This window comes from Bos mutus, chromosome 12, assembly GCF_027580195.1.
Source record: "Bos mutus isolate GX-2022 chromosome 12, NWIPB_WYAK_1.1, whole genome shotgun sequence".
In the NCBI taxonomy this organism is placed as follows: domain Eukaryota; kingdom Metazoa; phylum Chordata; class Mammalia; order Artiodactyla; family Bovidae; genus Bos; species Bos mutus.
This window is the reverse complement of record NC_091628.1, coordinates 34,517,939-34,533,053: the sequence shown is the minus strand read 5'-3', so window position 1 is coordinate 34,533,053 and position 15,115 is coordinate 34,517,939. Positions and strand designations below refer to the sequence as shown.

Here is a 15,115-nt window from a genome sequence, read left to right as displayed (position 1 = left end):
AAACAAGGGGTTCATCCACAGTGCTGCTGTAAACAGGACTGGAGCCCTTTCCTCATTATTTAGGTCCATGGACTCATGCATGTAGATGTAAAAGACTAGCCTAAAGATTAGAGTCAAGCTACACAGATAAGGGTCATTGACTCCAGGCTTATAAAGCTGAACTAAATAATGCAAGATTACTCTAAAAAATTAGTAGAGTGAACTTAACAGCAGTTTTCTACTTCCAGGCCAGTATTTGTCCGGTACCATATTTGCAGCGGTAGAATAAAACCTTCCTAAAGGACTTTGTGCTGTTTGTTTTTAAATGATGCTCTCTTAAGTTAAAGCTAGCATAGTGGGGAGGGGCAACGTTAATGGGGTATATTGTGAGTTAGGGAGAATTTGATTGTGTTTTTACAAGAAAAACCCTTGGGCCAGTTTCACAAACTGAATTCATCAGACCATAAAACCTGCCTTTATTTACTTCCTTTATCTTTTATTTATTTCCCTCTTTGTTTGAAACAAAGCCTTTCATTAGAAATTTTATTTTACCAAATAGCTCTTTCTTCATCATGAAAAAAGTATTTGAGTTTTGTTTCTTAAAGGACGTGGCTGCAAATGAGGGTGATGTGTTCACCTCTAATGCACACCCACTAAGGTTATAAAATCTAGTAGACTATTAATAAGAGTTAGAAGATTTAGTTATAAACAGTTATTTTAAGAGGTGATTTATTCCTATGGCGGGCTTGTTGTCACGTGGAGAACAGTTTCTTTTGAAGTGGAAAACAGAAACATGTTTAAACACTAAACATGTTTCAGTGTCTATATTTTTTATTAAATGAAGATGGAATTTTATTCACCTCTGTGCCTTTGCTGGGGTAGCCCCTCTACCTGGAAAGTCTCATTCTCCCCTCATCAGGGAGACACTGATGCTTCCAGGTCAGCCCAGACATTCTCCTCACAGGGTGTCAGGAATTCCTTGTTGGGTTCTCGCTGGACACTGTCCATGTTCGTCTCATGGCACTTATCACATTGCCCTGGGCTTACATTCTGTTGTCCTCAGTGGACTGTGAATTCCATCTGCATCTCACTCATTCATATATATTAAATTCCTAGCACAGAACTTTGAACATAAAAAACATAAAAGAAATTTGTATTGAATGGGAGAGACTCACTCTCCTGCATTTTCTTTGATTTGACAGTTTGCTTGGCTCTGTTACTCATGAAAACTATGCAGCTAAACTCATTTGTTGAATATTTCAACAATATATATGAAGTAATGGTTACAGAAAAAATAGGTCATTTAGTTGAGCCCTTTTACTTAATAAATTTCCCTCAAATTGTCATATGAACCTGCAGGGAGCTAAACAGTGAACTCTTACTGGATATATTACTCCGGTTTTTTCATCTTGATTTTAAGCTCAAATAACTTCAAATTCATCACTTAATGCAGATCAATGTTTATATGATAAATACATCAGATATATCCGTGACCCAGAAGAGATAAATAGTGACACTGAGTCACAGGGTAACTGAGTTTGGGGGAAAGCTAAGAAGAGCAAAAATACAGGCAACTAACAAAAAATAAAGCGAGCCTTCCTAAAGAGAACAGAGAAAACATAGAGGGGAAAAAAAATCACTTCCACTTTATAACATACGCATACACACACATACACATATTTAAATGAAGCATGTATGTGGAGGGTTTTGAGGTACAGATCAGAATATGTATTGTGACAATATCCAAAACTGATTAATGTATTATTGGAAAACTTCTATTTAATTTCTAGCAGGTCCCCCTCAACTTGAATGAATGCTGTGAGGGACACAGGGACACATACACAAAAGCTTTCAGTTCAGTTCAGTTCAGTCGCTCAGTCGTGTCTGACTCTTTTCGACCACATGAATTGCAGCACGCCAGGCCTCCCTGTCAAGTATCCATTTGACAATAAACTTACTTTTCTAGATAAGACTATAGAGCCAACAAAAGAATTCAGGAACACTTGAACAAATGCTGAATGCTGTGTTCTAGAGAGATTAGTGAAGTAAAGTGAAGTCACTCAGTTGTGTCTGACTCTTTGTGACTGCATGGACTGTAGCCTACCAGACTCCTCTGTCCATTGGATTTTCCAGGCAATAGTCCTGGAGTGGATTGCCATTTCCATCTCCAGGGGATCTTCCCAACCCAGGGATCCAACCCCAGTCTACCACATTGTAGACAGATGTTTTACCGTCTGAGCCACCAGGGCAGACAGGTAATCAAGAGAGATTAATCCAGCGTTAATCCTTCATGCTGGGTTAAGGTGCAGGGTTGGAAGAACAAGAAGCACAGAGAAATTAGGAGACATAGAATGATGTGCACCAATGAGGGAGACTGAACAAGATCTCACCCACCAAACGTACAGCATCACAATGCCTGGCCCTAGAAGCATCCATGAAACAAACATCTGCTGAGTCAGTCATGGGTTGCTCACAGTGGGTCTAAAGTTCATGAGAAAGGAGTCAACTTGGAGGACAAAGTGATGCCCTGTCCCTGACATAGAAGATGTGGAGGAGACAGAAATGTCTGGGATGAAGGGGAAGGGCAGAAGTTGGAGGGTGTATTTCCATGGTGATGTCTGTTTTCTCCAAGGAGTAGGAGGTGAGGGGTAGGGCAGAGGCGAGAATCCGAGTGACTCATTGCCTGGGTTAACTTTGGTCACCGAGATGGTCTTTCACAGATCTCACATTTCAGAAAACAAAATCCTCAGTTGTTGATATGCAAAAGAATAGCAATTTAAGTAATCTGCATAGAAGAATTATATTATTTTTGGCAGGTTTTAAAAACTGGAAAAAATTAATTTTTAAATAATTCATTCATACATATATTTGATATATACTAACACACATGTGACCTAAATTAATTTTAATAAGATTTAGGGTTAAGACTTAAAATTTAATCACAGAATTAAAAAAAATAAACTATTGGTGACAAATCCTAAATGTTTAGTAATTTGGTACTACTTCGTGACAGCACATGTAAAAGTAGAGTTTGTAACACTGCATAGAGTAAACACTTTATAATAAGCTGTTTTAATTAATTCTTTAGGTCCCCAAATGGTAGAGGTCCAGAGTCAGCAGTTTCAGATCCACTCCAAGGATGGCAAGCCACTGTTCACTGTGGATGAAGAGAAAGTCATGGTTGGTACAGATAAACTTCGAGTAACAGGTAGGTATAGCTCTTAATTTTTGATTAAGGAATAATTGACAAACAACATTAGCTTCAGGTATACAGTATGGTGATTCAATATTCATATATATCGTGAAATGATCCACACTAAGTCTAGTTAATGTCCATCACCACACATATTTACAAATTTATTTTCTTGTTATGAGAACTTTTAAGATGCACTGTCTTAGCAACTTTCAAATATACCATACAGTATTATTAACTAGGGGGCTTCCCAGGTGGCTCAGTGGTAAAGAACAAGCCTGCCAATGCAGGAGACTTGGGTTCGATCCCTGAGTCAGGAAAATCCCCTGGAGAAGGAAATGGCAACCCACTCTAGCAGCCTTGCCTGGGAAATTGCATGGACAGAGGAGCCTGGCTGACTGTAGTCCATAGTGTCGCAAAAGACTCGGACAGGACTTAGCGACTAAACAACAGTTGCTTTCTGGTTTTAAAATAAGCCTGAGTAGGAAAGATACGTACACCCCAGTGTTCACGGCAGCACTGTTTATAATAGCCACGATTTGGAAGCAACCTAAGTGTCCATCAACAGAGGAATGGATAAAGATGAGGTATGTATATACAATGGAATCTAACTCAGCCATTAAAAAGAACGAAATAATGCCATTTGCAGTAACATAGATGGACCTAAAGAGTGTTATATTAAATCAAGTAAGTCAGACAGAGAAGAAGAAATATGATATGACATCCCTTATATGTGTAATCTAAACAGAAATGATACAAATGAACTTACTTACAAAACAGAAACAGACTCACAGACTTAGAGAGTGAGTTTATGGTTGCTGGGGGGAGGAGAAGGATGGCGGAAAAGGATACTTAGCGAGTTTGAGATGAACATGTACACACTGCTATATTTAAAATGGATAACCAACAAGGACCTACTGTATAGCCCAGGGAACTCTGTTCAATGTTATGTGGCTGGGAGGGGAGTCTGGGGGAGAATGGATACGTGTATATGTAAGGCTGAGTCCCTTTTCTGTCCACGTGAAACTACCACAACATTGTTCATCGGCTATACCCCAATACAAAATAAAAAGTCAAAACAAACCTGGGTATTTGCAACTGCTTTAAAAATCATATTTTGTTTATAGGAACCTAGTGAAATCGTGGTGTTCTTGGAAAAGTAGGAAAGCAGTTATGCCTATTTTATCCCACAACTCAAACGTCTATACAGTCAACAATCAGAACCTACACGTCCCGTAAAATGCAGTATAGAGGCTTGATCTGTTGGCCGTTGTTTACTTTTGTAAGAATGCTGCACCTTTGGTTTGTGTTTAGGGCCTGAAGGGGCTCTTTTTGAACATTCGGTGGAGACGCCCCTCGTAAGACCCGACCCACCCCAGGACCTCAGGTAAGAGTTTTGTTCAGACGCTTCAGCAGATGCTACCAGGTGGTTCCTCATTCTGATGACCTTCCACCCATGACAGGTCATTTCTGACAGAATCCAGGGGTGAACGTCCTTGTGCGCGTCCCGTCTTCCCGTCTCTGAGACGCAGGCCTGGTGACCAGCCCTGCCCCTGCCCCAGGGCAGCCTGCACTGTTCTGGTAGACTAGTTCCTCCTCCAGGAAACCTCAGGGACTTGGCTAAATGCCACTATTTTATTTTTTCCTAGCTTTTTTTTTATTGTGGTAAAAATACGCATATAAAATGTATCATTGTAACCATTTTTAAATGTATAGTTCAGAACATATTTATACTTTACAAACTTAAAAGTTTTGTTTTTTATTTTCTATTATGGTTTACCACAGGATATTGAATATAGTTCCCTGTGCTCTACAGTAAGACCTTTTTGTTTATCCATCCTGTATATAGCAGTTTGCATCTGTTAACCCCAAACTCCCAATCCTTCTCTCCCTCCATCACCACTCTTCCCCTTGACAGCCACAGGTCTGTTCCCTATGTTTGTGGGTCTGTTTGTGTTTAGTAGATGAGTTCATTGTGTCATATTCGAGATTCCACATACAAGTGGCATCATCGATGGCTCAGCAGGTAAAGAATCTGCTTGAGATGCAGGAGACACGGGAGATGCGGGTTTGATCCCTGGGTGGGGAAGATCCCTTGGAGGATGACATGGCAACCCACTCCAATATTCTAGACTATTGCTTGAAAAATCCCATGGACAGAGGAGCCTGGCGGTCTACAGTTCAAAGGGTCGCAATGACTCGGACGTGACTGAGCCCACAGCACACATAAGTGACATCCTATGGCATTTGTTCTTGTCTGACTAGAATATGTACTAGAGAGTAGTATAATCTCTAGGCCCATCCATACAGCTGCATACAGCATTATTTCACTCTTTTGTGTAACTGAATAATATTCCATTGTGTGTGTGTGTGTAAATATACCACAGCATCTTTATCCCTTCACCTGTCGATGGACATTAAGGTGGTTTCCACAGTTTCTGGTTACTGTGAATAGCGTTGCTATTAAAGTAGGGGTGTAAATGCAGCTATTTAAAAATGCTTCATTGACTCCATGTCAGCCATAGGAAAGTCCAGAATGCTCCCGGGGCACTTGGCCTGTGACCTAGTCTCCGTGGGGCCCCCTAGACTGGCACCCTGGGCACCTCTGCTCACTCGTCCTGAGACCCAGCAGCAGCCAGCCCCAAGCTCCACACTCCCACACACCTTGTCCCACCTGACTGGGGTGCCCCTCCTGACCTTGGACACCCATGGACGTCTCCTTGTCCTCATGCTTCGGCTCACCAACCCATCGTTCTTCCCTGAAAATCATCAGCTGAGGTAAAACAATGGCACCTTTTAGAGAAAGAGAATTGTGTCCTATACGGGCTTAAAATGTCCAAAAGGCATTCTCAGAAATTTCAGTTTACATTACATTTTTAAAATATGTGCACTGTGAGTAGAGACAAGAGCATTACAAAACTGAGAACGTGATGAATCCATATATGCAAAGAAATTGGAAAACTTTGATATATCTTTTTTCATCTGTGGCAAAATGCACATAAATTTTACCTTCTTAACCACTTTTAAACATACAGTTCAAAAGCCTATGGCAGGCTCATTGTTGTCAACCATCCCTACCTCCAGTCGCCAGAATTCTTTACGTCTTGCAAAACTGAAACTCCACGCCCCTTAAACACTAACTCCTGTCCCCTTCCCCAGGCCCTGCACGCCACCACCCTGCCCTGTGTGTCTATGGGTCTGAGGGCTCTCGGCACGTTGTTTAAGTGGGATCGTACAGTATGTGTCCTTTTGTGACTGGCACAATATCCTCAACCTTTGGTATATCTCTATGCAATATCAGAATGTATAAAATCACCTCGTTCCATATGTGTTTATTCTTTATACAGAGTCTCTGTGTGCCTGTGTGTATTTCACCGTATCACTGGCTACTGAATGTCCTTTACTGCTGTAACTGTTTATTCCAATAGTATATTTGTGCTTTATAACAAAAACAAACAGTAGTTTTAAAAACAACTGTCTTCAAGTCTACAGTGTCACTTAAAGTCACATTTAGAATTTGAACTGGAAAAATATTCAGGTCAACTAGCACATTCTAATATATTATGTATAATAGGGGAATAATGTACAGTAGGAACCCCAGCTTTACAAACAAGCCTGGTGACCTTGGCCAAACTAACCCTTTGAGGCTATATTTCATCATAAAACATTGGTAGTATTATATATCTCAGTATTCTGGGGAAGATTTAATAAGCTATGAAGTTAGAAATGTTTTGTAAACTGAAAGTGGAATACAAATAATCATTTTTATTATCATTATTATACCAACTAGATATTCATACCAAATGGAATTGGAGTTAGGAAATTTGGCGTTTCACTTAATGTTAATGTCTAATTAAACATTAATCTAAAGCAAGTGAGAGTTCAATTCATCTTACCCACTTAGAGAACATTTGCAGCATAAAATTAGATTGTGACTATAATTAAATTGTAACAGTTTCATTGATTTTGATAAAGGACCATGAGATCAATATTAGGGAAGAAGAACATTTTATCTTTGTAGGAAAGAAACATGATTCAATCTCTTAAAAAAATAATGCCATGAGAAAAATTTTGTTATTAAAAATAATATAAATTGTAGAGCTGCCAAACCACTCTTTGCAGTGAACGTCACTGTTTTAAAAGTATGGGCCTCATTATTAAACAATTCGTCTTACATTTTTCCCTTTAGGAAATAAATTTTCTGGCTTCTACAGCAGGCCTTTCAGTATTCTCTGGCTTTCTAAAACGTGACACTAAGGGAACATTCCATAACCCAAGTGTTACAACCAGAGGGACTGAGAACATAATGAAATTATAAGGAATTGCTTGAGGAATGGGGTTTGGATGGAAGACATGAACTAACAGGTTTCAAATGCCTGCCACCACCAGGAAATGCGTCTGTACTGTCACATAATTTCTCTCGTTTCCTCGTCAGTTCGACCTGAAAAGCATCAACTCAATCCCCATTTTACAAAAGAGAACACTGAGCTCAAGGTAGGAGCACATTCTAAGACACAAAGGAAAAAAGGCAGCCAACTGATGATTCAACAGCTCTGGCTCCAAAGCCAGTGTACGCTGTGTTCCCACCTTCCACCACGCAGGGGAAGCCTTTAGTGATTCACTCCCTGATTTACCACCAGACTCTGCTGACTGAGTGCATGAGAGCTGTACTGTCTTCTGTGAGTTTGTGCTATCACCTGTCCTTCCCTTTTTATGTCTATGTCCAGTAGGATTACTATTCCTGGCCTGAGTAAAAGGAGATCGATTCTGGAATATCTTAACTGACCTATGAAAGCTTTGTGGATGTTGTTGGGTTAAGATCATGAAGATCATTTATAAAAAGACCTCTGAAATATACATGTTTAAATATCACAATTTAAATTTTGGTATTTGCTCAAATGGTAGTTATGAAAGCATAACAGTTATTTTCTTTAAGAAAAGTATATAATTGACTTGTATTTAAGCTAGATTTACATTTCTTACGGCAAGGTCATCCTCAAGAGAAGCATGAACTGTAACATACCATTTTAAAGCTAATTCTCATTTATGCATGATATAATTCAATCTTTTTTTAAAAAATTCAGCAAAAATGTATAAAGTGTGTTTACGTGCCAGAGTCTATATAGATGCTGGTTCCACAGTGATAAAAGGCATGGTCCCTGACCTTAGTGAGTTTAGAGTCTGTTGGAAGAAAGAAATGTGCAAACAAGTTACAATGACATCATTCATTGTGATGAAGGTGCAAAACGATAGTGAGGGCGTAGGAGAAAGAGTCTAACTCTTCCTAGGGTGATCTGAGATGAAGTCACAGATAGGAAAGCTCTTGAACGGAAACTTAAGGCATCAGTAGATGTGGATGCAGTGGGGCGAACTGCAAAGCCCCTACAGTCCAGTAGGGATGTGATGGTGGAAACCATGCCCAGGACACAGTAACAGATATGTTTCTTCATTAGATCAGTAAAATGAACAGACATGGAAGTATTTGTTCCCATTTCAAACACTTGTAAATGTTGGTTTCCTTAGTACAGTTCATAAATATAAGTAGAAACCAAGGAAGCCCATTCATTCCCAGGTCCCAGTAATCAAGTAGAAAATTCATGGTCATTGCATGTGTCACTCAGTCGTGTCTGACTCTTTGCAAACCCATGGACTGTGACCCACCAGGCTCCTCTGTCCATGGGATTCTCCAGACCAGAATACTGCAGTGGGTTGCCATGCTCTCCTCCAGGGGATCCTCCCAATCCAGGGATCAAAGCCAGGTCTCGTGCATCTCCTGCATTGCAGGCGGGCTCTTCACCACTGGCACTACCGGGGAAGCCCATGGTGGAGTGGAAGCTAAGTCAGGGGTACTTAAGGGGAAAGCAGGATTCCACGGAGACCAGGGGCTGGGACTTGAATATTTTATGGAGACTGAGATTCCAAGCTACAACCCAGTGTGTATGAAATACCCAGAGATATCTCATAGATCTTGAGAAGATATTTCAGCGTCTGGTAGGACTAAGCACACACGCGCGTGCACACACACACAGGAACACACACATATGCATACACACATACATACACACACACCCTCTCAGAGTTTTTCTCTCTCACCATTTCTCTGTCTGTTCTTGCTTATTTTTCCATGTGAACGTTAGGTCTTTGATATCTGACCATGCTGAACGCATTCATGGAAATGTGTACTTCAGAGCATTCTCATCTTAGCCTTTTTGGTAATATGGGTCTAAACCTGTGCTGAATTGAAATGTTTCATCTTCAAGGATAGAAATGATGCAGAGGGGAGGAAGTCTGCTTCTGGGAGCATCGCATTATGAGAACATTAACAACTAGTCATTGGTCCTGTTGAGGTCACTTGTGGTTTGAGAATGACCCTGGAAATGGACTCACCTTCACCAGGGTCCCTGAAATGGGCCCAGTGGTGCAGGGTACTCACACCCTCCTCCTTCCCCTCTGCTGTCTTCCATCAGTCCAGGCAGGAAAGACGCAGGCAGTTAGCAGTGGCCAGAAGGTGCCTCCATCAGCAGACCAGGCTCAGTGTGTTTCCCCCAACACCTAAACCCAACAGAACTTGACCAATACATTCCAGGAATATCTCTGCTTCTAACACTCAAAGTCATATTTTAACATGTATAACAGGTCAGATCTTACATACTGAGAGGGACATAAGAAAAGGGAGCTTTATTTTCCATAACAAATAGTGGTAGATGAGAAAACCTGCCAATTAAAGGTAGTAATCCACCTGACTTAAAGGTTGATCAGTACCACTTAGTCATAAAAAAGAACGAAATAATGTCATTTGCAGCAACATGGATACAACTAGAGATTATCATACTAAGTCAAGTAAGCCAAACAGAGAAAGACAAATAATATAGGATATCACTTATATGTGGAATCTAAAATATGACGCAAATGAAACTGTCTGTGAAACAGACTTAAGGACATAAAGAATAGACTGGTGGGTGCCAAGCAGGTTGGGGGAGGGAAGGATTGGGAATTTGGGATTAGCAGATGCAGATTATTATATATAGGATGGATAAGCAACAAGGTCCTACCGTGTAGCATAGAGAACTGTACTCAGTATTCTGTGATAAATTATAATGGAACAGAATATAAAAGATTTTATATATATATATATATAATGTATAACCAAGTCACTTTTCTAAGCAGCCAAAATTAATTAACACAACATTGTAAATCAACTGTACTTCAATTAAGAAATTATTTTAAATGTCGATCAGTCACTTCAGATGCACATTCATTACCAGGCACTTCTCACCTCTTAAATGCTACCCTTTCCTTCTCCTACCACCTGCACCCTACTCTGACACTGCAGTGGGATGGGTCCTCTTCTCCTTCTCGTGGATCTTTAAACATTCCAAGCAAGTCAGCCTTTCGCCTTTTGGTTGAGTCAGGCTGGAGCAGCTGAAAAGCCTGTCCAGTGATCCTGTTGGGCCATCTGGTGGAAATGCCATCAGTCGTTTCCAGGCAGAAGCAAATAAGAGAAGTTCCCTGCTCCTGTGTTCCTGGTTCTGTATCTGTGTTTGACTAAATCACAAGGAGATGCTGCTGAATCTTACAGAAACAAGGCCTGCTGAGGCCAGTCTCAACCCTGTCTATAAACTCCATTAGTTAATCATTTTTCCAGGAGAAATTGCTGCATGTGCCCTGTAATCTTCCTAAATGGAAAAATAAAAAAGCAGACAACAAAGTCCAAACTTTTGTGAACATGTAGCAAATGAATGTGTTGCCCTTAAATTTCTCTTTTTCCCAAAGAAGTTTGGGTTTGGACTTAAAAAAAAAAAGTTTTCCAGAGATATTCACCAGTAGCACTTTCTTCTGGTGTGGCGTGCCAGACCACTGACCACGCTGTCCGGAGCTGCCGCACAGGGCTGGGATGGTCTAACATTTGCATCAGTTTTCAGAGGATATTAATTTCATAGATTCTCATTGATGGGAAGTTAATTTCTTTACTCCACTTTATTTCTGGATTTATCAATGAAAATCAACCCTGAATATTCACTGAAAGGACTGATGCTGGAGCTGAAGCTCCAATACTTTGGCCACCTGATGGGAAGAGCTGACTCACTGGAAAAGACCCTGATGCTGGGAAAGATTGAAGGCAGGAGGAGAAGGGGACGACAGAGGATGAGATGGTTGGATGGCATCACTGACTCAATGGACATGAGTTAGAGCAAACCTGGGAGATAGTGAAGGATAGAGGACCCTGGAATGCTACAGTCCATGGGGTTGCAAAGAGCTGGACATGACTTAGTGACTGAACAGCAGCTGTTCAGTCCAACCCCCTGGACTGCAGCATGCCAGGCTCCCATGTATGGCAAAAACCACAGTATTATAAAGGAATTAGCATCTAATTAAAATAAATTAATTAAAAAAAATTTTTTAAAGAATGAATGAATATACTATATATCTTACTGATACATATTCTCTATATGTCTCTATCTCTATTGGAAGATACTATGTCTTACTGATTATATTCTCTAAGATTTATGTTCTCTAAGAATATAATAAGTAAAATATATAGTATATTTTCCATTGGTTTGGAGATTCCTGAGGTGGCTGTTTTTTATGCCATTTTTTCTTGGTTTCCTTCCCTCATTTCAGACTAGAATCCCCGACACGGAGTCTCAGCATGGACGCCCCCAAAGGCATTCACATTCAAGCCCCTGCGGGGAAGATCGAGGCCCTTACCCAGATGGACATCGTTCTTCAGAGCAGTGATGGGACGGTGAGTCCATCGGATGGTGCGTGGTGGGTGCTCCCATTGTACAAGCCTCATGTCTACTAAGTAATGATGACATTCACGTCCAATAAGGCATCAGCAAATTACAGTTTGCAAAGAGACGTCATGAAAGGCATCACAGAAAATGTGAAAGAAGGAAAAAAATTAACACTGAAAGAAAAGCCAAAAAAGGTTAAAAGCAGTCTGTTGGATCCAGACTGCTTTCTTTGGCATTTGTACTATCAAGTCTCCTGTTGTTTTCAGCTTTGAAAAAGTCCTGGACATTCAGAGCTCGCAAAGAATGTCCATCCTGCCACTTCCTAGTGACCCTCTCGGTAGAACTGTCCCTGGGGGTCACCTGTAAGGGATAACTCTTTATTTTTTTTTTTTTTTTACCACCCAGGGTGCTCGCTCACATCAAGTCCTGGTTCAGTGAAAGTCAAATATGAAAAATAAGAGTTGCAATAAAGAAAACTCTGGAACCTCCAGTCCAGAAATAAAACATCCCTGATAAGAGTCCCTCTCAGAATGGGCAGCAAGGCACAGGCTCCCTATTATTTATTGATCCTTCTAGTGTAAAATCAATTCGCCAATTACCTGTTTGAATCAGGGACATTAACAGGCCTCTCTGGGCCTCTCTCCTCATTTGTCAAGTACCGGAAATAGTATCTACTTCACTATGTCACAGGGCTAAGAGACATCAATGCAGAAAGATAATTTTGAACTGATACTAATTTAACATTAAGAGAGGGTGTGGTTGAGGCTGCAGAGGGAGACCACAGGAGGTAGGTTCAGCCCTGGCTTGGCAAGATCCCCTGGAGAATGGAATGTCAACCCAAGTATTCCTGCCTGGGAAATCCCATGGACAGAGGAGCCTGGGCCCGCTATAGCCCATGTGTCACAAAGAGTCTCACACAACTTAGTAACTAACAGCAGCAGCAGCAAAGCATTAGACAATAACCTATATAGGTTCTGCTCCAAAAAACATAAGACCATTTGACTTCCTGCTCTGACGGTGACTCAGACCCCAGGGCAAAGCCTGCCTGCCATGCACTTGTACTGTCACTCTGCACTTCACCCAGAGACGTCAGCATCCCAGGATGCCAGTGTATTCAGAGCTTGGCCTGACGGGACCAGAGCCACATAAAACAAAGGTGGGATTCAACCTTGTTGGCGAGGAAGAACATGGGAGCTTCCCAAACATAGTTTAGTTCATTCTGATGAGTGAGCACCCTGCCAGGGCTCAGGCTTGGTTGCTCTGTACTATGACTCTAATTTCTTTTAGCTGTCACAGATTTCCAAAACTCAATCAACAGCCATTTGTGTGCATCTTGGTTCAACTAAACCTCTCTAGGAACAAATCCCATGGATGGAGGAGCCTGGTGGGCTGCAGTCCATGGGGTCGCTAGAGTCGGACACAACTGAGCGACTTCACTTTCACTTTTCACTTTCATGCATTGGAGAAGGAAATGGAAACCCACTGCAGTGTTCTTGCCTGGAGAATCCCAGGGACGGGGAAGCCTGGTGGGCTGCCGTCTATGGGGTCGCACAGAGTCGGACACAAGTAAAGCGACTTAGCAGCAGCAGCAGGAACAAAAGTCCAGTGGGTCCCCTTTTATTTTAGTTGTCTGTCACCTGCTTCCTGTATCTAATAGAAGGCAACAGAGTTGCAAATAAAATTTTAAAAGCTGGAGAAATGGTTGCTAGCCATTATGATGAATTTAATTGCCTCTCCTAGGAAAATAATATCATGAGCAATTCCAGCATTCACACGGTAAAATGAATAAGATGAGTCAACTTCTGCGGCTTGTATTTTATCCTAATAGAAGGAGAAGTTGAAGGTCAAAGTGGAACACAAAGTCAATGTGAATCAAAAAATGGTATTTATTTTGGCCAGATAACTCTGAAAGGTCTTCAAGGAGTGTCACATCATACACTTTCCTAGCTGGCCTAGTGTAATGAGTAAAAGAAAAAAAAAAAGACTTCCCTCCAGTTCCTAAGGAATATTTATCCCCACTGCCCAGATGGAAACTAGAAATAGGCTTTGAAAGAATCAGGTCATCGTAATGTGACTTCAGCCAAGGCAGGTGCCTGCTTCATTTTCTATGCAGAGAAAGAACTTGGAACATTTGGTGCATTTGAGTTTTGTGTTTGTCATGTTCCCTCCCCCTTGACCACGTCTTGTCTCGCTCTCTCCCAAGCAGGTTGTGCTCGACGCGGAAACTGTGTGTTTGCCGGAGCTGGCTCTCGGGAGCCAGGGGCCCGCGGGCAGCTCCCAGGGGCTCTACGAGGTCTGTGTGTGTCCGGATGGGAAGCTCTACCTGTCTGTGGCTGGCATGGGTACCACATGCCACGAACACAGTCACCTCTGCCTCTAAACCATCAGCATCGCCCAGGGAGCACCTTCTGTGTCTCGGTACGCTCGGTAGTGCAGACCTCAGCCTTCCCAGCAGGAGCCACTCGACAACAGTGAGCTGAGTTTGCGTGTGGGAGTTTGAAAGGAGCTCAAACGTACGACTGAAAATGTTCCCATGAAACTCTGTGATCTCAGAGTGGACCTTAGACACAGAAGTCCAAGGATCAGAAGAAGTGTTGATCCCACCAGACGGGCTCGTTGCCATGATAACCAATGTGACTTTCCCTGTCCTGTGTGTGTCGGTCTGTGATGGGATGTCAGGCTGCTGTGTGGAATGGATGCATGGATGCGTGGTGCTCAGCTGGGGACCTCTGACCTCCCGTGAGAGTAGTCTGAGTCCTGCCCAGCTGCCCCAGAGTTCTCTGAGGTTTTCCACTGTGTCACTCAATCCTGCAGGAGCTGTATTCATTTCAACACAAAGTGTGTCTGGTTTCAGAAGAAAATCTTCAAGTTTTAAAGGGATGTTCAGATTGATTAGTCTTTCAGAATGTGGTCAGGGAGTAAATTGTACACAACTGATCATGTTTCTTTATATAGTCCATAAGCAATAAAAATCAACCTACATTTTTCATAGACTTCACCGTGTGTGTTACTTTCTTTAATCCTCACAACTCTTTGAGTTCAGTACTGTTTTTCCCCCAGTTGCTGGTGATAAAAAAAAAAAAAAAAAGGTTCAGATGAGTCAAGTCACAGGTCACCCAGTATCTACTAAAATTAAACTCAACTGGACCCTAACATTTCAACATCAGTTTCCACTTTGGAAAACTTTGATCTGTGTCTCACTGCA

General features: G+C 41.6%; 1 protein-coding gene across 2 annotated transcripts in view; it reads left to right on the top strand.

Moving 5' to 3' along the window:
* SGCG (sarcoglycan gamma) overlaps positions 1-14,903 on the top strand; it is a 30,872-nt gene extending 15,969 nt beyond the window's left edge. For both annotated transcript variants that reach the window (XM_005888728.2, XM_070380522.1), the window contains exons 5-8: positions 3,068-3,187; positions 4,487-4,559; positions 11,795-11,918; positions 14,117-14,903. In XM_005888728.2, coding sequence (XP_005888790.1) covers positions 3,068-3,187; positions 4,487-4,559; positions 11,795-11,918; positions 14,117-14,290 — 491 coding nt within the window. In that variant the 3' untranslated portion in view covers positions 14,291-14,903. The remainder of the gene's footprint in view (positions 1-3,067; positions 3,188-4,486; positions 4,560-11,794; positions 11,919-14,116) is intronic.
* The last annotated feature ends 212 nt before the right edge of the window (positions 14,904-15,115 follow it).